The 9,426-nt window shown below is 52.6% G+C and overlaps 1 protein-coding gene across 1 annotated transcript; it reads right to left on the minus strand.

Annotated features, from left to right (window-relative positions):
• Positions 1–277: 277 nt before the first annotated feature.
• CPLX2 (complexin 2) lies at positions 278–8,862 on the minus strand. The gene is made up of 4 exons (XM_047774463.1): positions 8,699–8,862; positions 1,727–1,846; positions 1,408–1,583; positions 278–660 (listed from the first exon to the last, which is right to left on the minus strand). The coding sequence occupies exons 2-4, from the start codon at positions 1,755–1,757 to the stop codon at positions 463–465; spliced, it is 405 nt and encodes a 134-aa protein (XP_047630419.1). The 5' UTR covers positions 1,758–1,846; positions 8,699–8,862; the 3' UTR covers positions 278–462.
• Positions 8,863–9,426: the final 564 nt, after the last annotated feature.

The following is a 9,426-nucleotide window of genomic DNA, read 5'->3' on the forward strand; positions in this document are numbered from 1 at the left end:
AACGCCCCTGCCCTGACCTGGAGGCCCCACTGGGGATTAGAGGCCAAAGGTCAGCATGCTGGGCAGGGCTGGAATGTATCATTACTTTGGCTGGCTGGGGACAGTGGTCCTCCTGGCAGTGGGGAGCATGAAGGAATGTATGGGGATTATCATGGTAGCATAGAACTTAGGCTTCCAGAGGAGGGGTGACCGGTGTCTCTTGCACCAGATTCAACGCACCCTCCTGGAGAAAAGCTGTTGTCTCCTCTTCAAGCAGCTTTGGAGTGAGGTGGGAGCTGGCTACCCTGGGATGAAGGGGGGGTGAAGGAATGCTGAGGGGGAGAAGCCCCTGACCAGGGAAGAGGGGCAGAGGCCAACTGAGGTTTTCCCCTTCAGAACTGAGACTTAACTGAATGAAAAGAAAAGAAAGACCTGGAAAAAAAAAAAGTAACAAGTGGAGTGGGGATGGGACAGAAGGGCCAGTTACTTCTTGAACATGTCCTGCAGTGGCCCGGGCAGGTATTTGAGCACCGTGTCCAGGATGCTCTCCTCCTCCTCCTCGTCCTCGTCCCCACAGCCTGCTGGGATGGCCTTCTTGGGCCGTGTCAGGCTCCCCTCACACGGCTGCTCCAGGGCTGCCTTCTCTTCAGCCTCCTTCTCTTCCTTCTTCTTCAGCCCATACTGGGGAGGGAGAGGGTGGAGAAGAGCATGAATGGGGCAAGGAGACAGCTGGGTCTCAAGGTCATGCACACAGGCTGGGGCAGCTCATGAGAACTGCCTGAGCCTCAGGCCTCTTATCTCTAAAGTGGAGCCAAGGATACCATCCTTGGGGTTTGTGCCAGTCTTCAGTTGGTGTTCAGTAAGAGAGAGACGGAGCATGGGGTTTCCTTTAAAATTAATACTGGCTCACATAATTTCTCTGCCCTTCTGAAATCCTCCAAGATCTGAAGTTCTCCCTGCAGCCAAATTTTGGGGACAAAACTTGACTTGAGCTGATGGAAGGCTACTTATAGCTTTAATTTATGGCAAGGTGAGCAAACAAGGATTGAACTCTTTGGCATAGGGTGGCTGTTTCACACCCACTGGGAGTGACACTGTAACAGTGTAAGCTTGGGACACAACGGGACTTTCCCCAAGTCTCCACATTCCGGATTCCAAACTTGTCTCGTCTCCAGGGTTTCCGGTACGTGGTGGTGGACTTGCAGCAGCAAACATTTGGGGCCACTTCCTATGTGCATTATCTTATTTAATCCCCATAAGGGGCCTTGAGGCGGGTGTTCCTGTGATAGACATTTTTTTCTGATAAGAGTGAGGCTCAGAGAGAACCAGGTCTAAGGTGAGAGCTAAGATTCAAGAAAGCCCGAGGCTAGGGTTGGGGGGATCCCTTTAACGGCCACGCTCTAGAGTGGGCAGAAGGGCGGAACTGACCTTGTCTCGTATCTGCTGCCGGACCTTCTCACGCTCGGCCTCCATGCGCGCGTGCTTGGCCTTGCGCTCCTCCTCCTGCTGCCGAAGTGCCTCCTGCCGCTCCTCCTCCTTCTTCTGTGCATCGGGGTCCTTCTCCTCCTCTCCCCCCAGCATCTTCCCCATATCCTTGGTGGCCCCTGCGAGGGATGGGTTGGGGAGGAAGAGGGCGGGGTCATGGGGGACAAGCCTGGGGCTAAGGCGGCGGGGCCTGTGCACAGAGGCCCCTCCGACCTGGGCCTGGACTGGGTAACACATGAGGGGTGCAGGGCGAGGGCCTCACCTCCAAGGGCCTGCTTCATGACGAAGTCCATGCCTACACCTTCAGTTAGTGTGTCCTAGCCAGCAGCTGTATTTGCATGCAGTGCTCCAGGCGGGCCTGGCTCGGGGGGGATGTGGCGACCTGCAGAAGAGGAGTTGGGGGTCAGATGGGAGAAGCCTCTGCCCAGGCAGGGCAGTGGGGTTAGATGGAGAGCAGCCTCACCCTGGTTCAGGCATCCTGTGCCTCAGTCTGAGGCCAAGACCAAGTGTCTGGTACCCGGCGGGGAGAGGAGACCAAAGGGGGCTATTCCTTGAGCACTTGCTCTGTGCCAGGCACATATGTGCTGCCAAATGGCTTCTGATCATATTGCTCTGATTTGTGGAAGCCAGGAATGTGGGAAAAAGCTGGGACTTTGGCTACAGGCAGAGCTGGTTCCTAATGCCACCCTAACTTGCATGCAGGTTTCCTCCTCTGCAAGACGGAGATGGCAGTGCCTCCTTTCTCAGGGCTACTGTGGAGACTGGAGAGGATTCCAGCCCAGGCCACTGGATCAACCCCTAGAAGGAGTGAGCTTGTGCTCAGGGCTGCAGCAGTTCAGAGGTGGGTGGAAAAATGAGAACAGCCAGCTTTATTTATTTATTTTTTTCAGCCAGCTTTAGCTGAACACATCCAGGCTTCTGAAACTAGTCAAATGGAGAAATATGTTATTTTTATTGCACCATACATGTATGTTTTGTGTTTTATAGCTTAATATTGATTTCTATTTTGAGATACATAGGGGGTTGGAGATAGGATAATCTTCTTGGCGCTCAGGGCCTTTAAAAGTGCCAAGCACTCAGCTTATGTTAGTCTTCCTTTCCCTAAGTCACGGACCTTCAGTTTTTATTATCTTTTTATTATTATTATTTTTTGCCTTGGAAGAGTCTCTCCAAATAAAATCTTAATGAGAATCTCGTTATGCAAAATACATAAAAATGGAACTCTTCCAATGGTGGTGGGAGGGGGAAGGGTAGAGAGGCTAATGCCTCCCTCTCCCCTTGGCCTCCTTCTTCCCACATCCCTGAGAGTTTGAACTTGGATGCTCTAACTCTTGAAGATGTCCTTTTTGTTTTAGCCATTCAGTTTCCCTGGTGCTTTCACATCCAAAGCCACCACAGATCCCTTTTCAGGTGCAGAGGGGGCCATCCATGAGCTATCCCAAGTGTCATGTGCCTTGATGGTCATCTGAGGCCAGGCCTACTCCCTGGGGCCTTTCATTCCACAGCCTTGGGGGTCTTTATGATTTGCTAGGAGGTAGAAGAAATCCTAGGAGATGGTGTCAGAAGAGTCAGGCCGGATATTGCAACCAGGTTGAGTTCAAGGTCCCTGGCTATTTGTCGATGATGGATTTTCCTCATTTCTTTCAAAATGAGAAAACATATCGGCGGCCTGAGATCTTTTCATAAAATGGGGCCTGAGAGTTTATTTGAGGGTGTCTGTGTGACCAGATCACCTGATAGGATGTTTTGAGGAGAGAAAGTCATGATGAAGTAGAAAACAGTTGCCAGGGACTTTGGTATTGGATACACCTGTTTTAAAATCTCCCCCACCCCCACCCCCACCCCCATACTCATTGGCTGTGGCTCCTTGGAAAAACTTCAGTTTGTTTCCTGCAAAACGAAGGGGTATTAAGCTACCCTTGTAATTAGTGTTTGACGGGGAAGAGAAGACACGCATCAGGTGCCTGGTGGGTAGCAGATGCCCATTAATGTCAGCTTTTGCTGACTGCATGTTTATGAGGATATGCCAAAAAGGAACAGGATTTCCAGGAAATGCCGGGGAACACACCCTGACCCAGAATCCCCAGTTTGAAGGCGGCTCTGCTCAATCAAGATGTTTTCATTTGACTTGAAACATTGTAAAGAGACGGCATTTCTAAGAACAGGAAACGAACACTTTAATAATCGAATGATTTCAGGAACTCTTGGGTTCCTCTTCTGTGTTTACATGCAGCTCAAGGAACTGCCAGGTGATGGTAGAGGATACGGACTCTAATTTGAGATGTTTCAAATTGGTCCACAGGGGCACCTGGGCTTTAGTTCCCGCCTCATCCCTAACTTGCTTCTCTGGCAAGTCTCTCTCCTGGACCAGATCCATGATCTTCCGGGCCCTTTTCCCAGAGCTTCTGTTGAAGCAGTTCTGCAGCATTTGAACTGCTGGCCACCGCACTGTGTCTTCAAACCTCTCTCCTTCCTTGCTTCTGTGACTCAGTTCTTTTCCCTCCTCCACCTCCCCCTGCCCTCCCTCCTCTCCTAGGGCTCCTCCTCCCCTCCCTTCTTTTACTGCTTCTTTCCTTCCTCTTGTCTCTTCAAAAGTATGTTCTCCAGGACTCTGACCTTAGCCCCTGTCTCTAACCTTTCTCTAGGGTAACACATCCTCTCCAGGGGCTAGATGTCTTATCTGGGCACTGGACCCCTTCATTCATTCATCCTTTAGTTGAGCCTCTATGTGTCAGGCAGTGTGTTGAGCACTGGGGATATAGCAGTGAACAAGAAAGACGAAGTGCTGTCCTTGTGCAAATTACATTCTGGGGTGTATGAGTGTGTGTGTGTGGGGGGGGGGGGGAGAGCGGGGGTGAAATAGGCCAAAAGGAAATCAAGAAATACTCTTGCCTCCCTCTTGCACACTTCTCCCTGGATGTCCCATGGCACTGCTCAAACTCAACATGCCACCTCTCTATCACCAAACCACCTCTTTCTCTAGACTCCTCTATTTCCTGCATTCATTCAGAAAACATAACCATCTGACTCCCCCACATGCAAAGGATATCTACTCAAAGGCTGAGTCTTCTGCATGCTTACATTCCCATCATTCCTCCTACTCCCAGCCTGCCGGAATTATTTAGCCGAAGTTCTTGGGTCCACCCCAAAGTCCTGCTGCCGACTCCCAGCATGGTCCTTTCAGCTGTGAAGCAATGTCTTCACCCTGTTGAGACTCCCCTAACCAATTTCTTAAGGCCCAACCTCCTCTTACCCCATTCCACTCAGCAGGTGATTCCCTTTCCACTTCATGCGGTGTGCAGTGCAGTTGGAGGCTCACGAGCTCTTGGGTCAGGCACATCTGAGTTGGAGCCCGAATCTGCTCCTTTTTAGCTGTGTGGTAGTGAGTAAATGACTTAACCTTTCTGAGTGGTGGTTTTCTTTATAGAGTGAGGATGATAACCACCACTTCGAAGGCTTAGGAATAATCTATGGAATGAGTTTGTCATATGATGGGGGCTCAGTAAATGACGGCCGTAATCATTATCAAAACAATTAATGCCAGCTAGTGGGAACTCCTGCAACCTCCCCTTCCAGTTGCTAAGGAAGAGGTCTCCCTCCTTTGCTCTTAGCCAATCCATCTGCCTGAGCTCCAGATTTTCTCTCTCTCCACCTCCTTCTTGATCCATTCATCACTCCTTCTTCCTTACATCTTCAATCTCTTCTCTGTTCATCTCTTATATCCCCTTCCTTCTCTAGCTCTGGCTCTGAACCTCATCCTTCTGATCTCTGCCCGCTAACTTCCTGACCAAGTGGTCTCCACCTGGTGTCACCACTACTTCACCACCCTGCCAAACCCAATGGCTCTCTGAGATCAGAGATCTGCAGCCCCTGCACTGCTGCCAAAACGGCCCTAGTCAGAGTTGCCAGAGGCCTCCTAGTCACCAGACTCGGAAGCATTTTCACAGCCCTTCTCCTCTTCCTCCATTCCTGTGTAGCATCACATGCTCATGCAGACCCCTTACCGCCCTCCTTCCCACCCACTTTTTTCTGCCTTCCTCTTGAATCTCCTGAATTCCATGACACAGCACTCCTGTGGTCATCCTCCTGCTTCTCAGACGGTCTTTTCTCTCTTTTGCTGCCTCCCTCTCCCACTGCCCCTCCCTCACTGTCTTCCTTGGGAATCTCACCTACCTATATTGGTTTCTGCCCTTCTTCAGCCTCAGATCGCTCTCTCCCCCAACCTGCACACTTAACTCTTTCCTGGATATTCTCAAATTGAATATAGCCAAAGATGCAACTCAGTCTTCCCTCTCCCACTCAACTCTTTTCCTCCAGCATGCCTTTTTCCAACTGCCTCAATGAAAACTCCAAAGTCAGTGAATTCTTCATTTATCCATCCATCCATCCATTCATTCATTCACACTATAAATATTTTCTGGGCATCTACCATCTGCCAGGCATTGTTCTGGGTGCCAGGGTTGTGGCAGGGAATAAGGAGATCACAGCATTTCTTCTTACAGCATTCAGTCAGCTAGGGAGGTAGACATCGGACCAAAAAACCACACAAGGAATTGGCAAGTTATAATTGGGTGCTGAGGGAGAAGTCCAGAGACTATAGCTTCACGCTGTTTCCTGCATCCACACACCCCTCTTCTGCGGCTGCTAATGCCTTGGTTCAGGGCCTCAAGATTCTGAATTTGTGCATAACCTCTAACTCTATCCCTCTCCTACCTTTCATCCATCCTCCACATGGCTGTCCGATTAATCTTCCTAAAGGGCAGATGTTCTCATTCAAACATACCCTGCAGTGGCTCCCTACGGCCTCGTTAAACCAACTAGAGTCCTTGTGCCGACCTTCAAGTCTTGCACAGTCTAGCACCTGCCTGCCTCACCATTCATTTCCCACCCCTTGCATGTGGTTCTGTGCCAGCTGTACCTCCACACATATTCTTTCCAAGAGCATCTGTTCATGCTATTTCCACAACCTTGGACCTTCTTAATCTCATCTCTGCCAGTTCACATCTTGGGCTCCACTATGTACTAAGTGTGACCTTGAGCAAATGAATGACTCTTTTCTTATCTATAAAATGGAGGCGATAATGCCTATGCCCAAGTCATGTTGTGGGTATTAAATAAGATAATGCAAATAAAGTGCTCATCCTAGTGTTTGGCACATAGTGGGTGCTCAGTAGATGTTAGCTATCACCACCATCACCATCATCATCATCATCAGAAGCAGCAGCAGTAATTTTCAAAGGTCCCCCTCATACAACACTCCTCCCATGAAATTTCCCAGTTCTCCTCTTTGAGATGGGATGGTGTTTTCCTCTTTTGAGACCCATTGCACTTTCTAGAGCAGCCCTTCCTGCCTCCAGCTCATGTACTCTACCTAGCTATGTGTCTTTACCTTCCCAGGGACTCTGAACTCCTTCCAGAGCAGGGCTTGTATCTTGTACATTTTTCCTGTCCCAGAATCTACAACATTTCCTAGCTCACGGTAGATCCTTAGGATGTATTTGCTGGATTGAATTTAATGTGTGTCAGCAAGTAAGAGTGTGCTCATTCAAGGTATGGTCCTGCGTATCTAACTCTGAACTTAGGCATCGTTGTAATTCTGCGTGAGCGTATGTGCAGGCGTATGTGTGTGTGTGTGTGTGTGTGTGTGTGTGTCTGTAGATGTTTTGCCATATGCCTGTAGGAGTGCTGAGGTCCAGCAGGTTACGTGCAGTTAAGGATTTTGGCTAGACCGCCAGGAGGCGCTCCTCAGCGGGTCTGCGGGAAGCCTTGGTCTATCCCTGCGCGGGAAGGGTGGTGATGGTGGTGGTGGTAGTGGGGACGCTAGGCTGGGGGAGGGGAAACTGGCGGGGGGGTGGTGGGTCGGGTGGGGGAGGGATGCTGCTGCAGCAGCACCACGTTTCTGTGCCTTTAGCGCGCCCAGGATGCAGGGCGCGCCTTCAGCTTCCCCTCCCAGGCTTTCTCCCAATCCATCCCAACCCGAAGGCAGCTGAGGCATCTCCTCAGGTTCAGAAACCCCAGGGGGTTTTCGGGACTTGGCCCCGCCATCTGACAAGCAGACAAACCTGCAGTGTTTGTCCTTGTGGCTGTTTTTCCGTAATTTTTTTTTTTTTTTAATGGCTCATGTCCGGACTATATTCACCGCAACTCACTTCAGCACTCATTTGCTTTTTGCGGGGACCCTACGCTAATGGCGGTGACAGAGACAGGAGATGTCCCTCTACTCCCACCCCACCTCCACCCCACACCCCTAGAAAGGAAAAGCACTGGGGGGGGGGGATGGGGTAGTGGAGGATGGGAGGGGGTAGAAACGATCCTGCAAAAGAGCGGAAGTGGCGGGGGTTTCGCATTCACCCGGCAAAAGAGGGGGCAGGAGTCTTGGATCCCCTCTATCGGTCCCCTAAGGAGATCACCGTAGCCACCAGTTCTGCCTTGAGCTCACCGTTGGCCACTGAGAGTGCCCTTCCCCCCAATACTCAGAGCTCCAACCTCAAGACCCGGCCCGGTCTCAAACTTTGCTGAGGGAGGGGGCAGAGCGGGGCCGGCGAGGGCGTAGAACAGATTGTCCCTGATGACCCTAGGCAACGGACGGGTGCTACCAAACCTCGGCTCCTCCTCCTCCTCCCGTGACAAATAGTCCTCTTGGCCCCCCCACCCAGTCGACGTTTAGGTTCTCCCCCTCCCCCTTCGATCTGCTCACCCTACTCTCGCCGCCCTCTGACTCACTCTGGGACCCGAACTGTACCCCTTCGCCTACCGGGCGAAGAGGGCCCTGGCGGGCTTCTGGAAAACCACAGCCTGAAGGACCTTAGATCGACGCCTCCATCCCTACCCGAAGAGCTCGAAGTTGTTCTCTAGGTTCAGACTTGAGTCTCCCGCCGCCCTCGGGGAGGTCCTGGCTCCCCGGGAGCAGGATAGTTCGGGCTTCTGCCGGGGGTCTCCGGCTCCAGGGCCCACCCCACCTTCCCAGTTGGCTCCTGCTTCACTCCCTTCCCTCCGCCAGCTCGCTTCCCCCTCTTGGGGAGCTGTCCTTTCAGCACCACGGCGAGCGCGCCCGGAAGAGTGCCTGCTGCTACCGCGCAGCCTCCTTTTCTCGCGCCCGGGCAGTCTTGGGGAGCTATGCCCCCGAAAGCCGTACTCCGCAGCTTCCCCGGCTGCGCTGCGGCCTCAAGACGAGAGCCCGGACCCTGATGCCCACAGCCCGGCTCCGCCCTCCCGGCCCGTGGCCAGCACCGACCTGGCGGTCCCCGCAACCGTCTGAGCCACTGCAGGGCTCCGGCCGAACTCAGCGAGGCGGTTCCTTCGGCTCTTCCAGCTCCCGCCGCTGCCTCGTGCAACTCCGCCCGGCGAGCTGGGGCCACGGCTACTGCCGCGGGCGGCTGCCGGAGGCGCCCTCCAATCACGCCCGTCAGCCAGTCCCTGACGCGCTGCCTCTCCCCTTCCAGATGGGAAATTCAAATTTCTCTCTCTCTCTCTCTCTCTCTCTCTCTCTCTCTCTTCCTCTCTCTCCCTCTCTCTCTCCCTCTCTCTCCCCCCTCCTCTCTCCCTCTCTTCTCTCCTCCCCCTCTCCCTCTCCTCTCCCTCCCTCTCTCTCTCCTCTCCCCTCCCCCCCTCCCTCCCTCCCTCTCTGTCTTTCTCTACTCTCCTCCCTCCTCTCTCCCCCTTCTTCCCCTCCCTCCCTTTCTCCCTCCCTCTTTCTCCCTCCCTCTTTCTCCTCCCCCTCCGGCTCCTTTTCCCTTTCTCCTTCCTTTCCCCTCTCTTAAAAAAACTCCATTTCCCTTCCTCCTCCACTTCTCCTTCCACCCTCTCCTGCAGACACCCCCAACAATCCCCCTGTATCCACCTATCCTGGCCACAGCTCTTAGGACCTCAGGTTTGCTGCTTCAAGCTTGACGGTGGCAGTGGGGTCAGGGGATGGAGGAAGGGTTTTTTTGTGTGTTTTGTTTTTTGTTTTTTATCAGAACT

This window comes from Phacochoerus africanus, chromosome 4 (assembly GCF_016906955.1).
Source record: "Phacochoerus africanus isolate WHEZ1 chromosome 4, ROS_Pafr_v1, whole genome shotgun sequence".
In the NCBI taxonomy this organism is placed as follows: domain Eukaryota; kingdom Metazoa; phylum Chordata; class Mammalia; order Artiodactyla; family Suidae; genus Phacochoerus; species Phacochoerus africanus.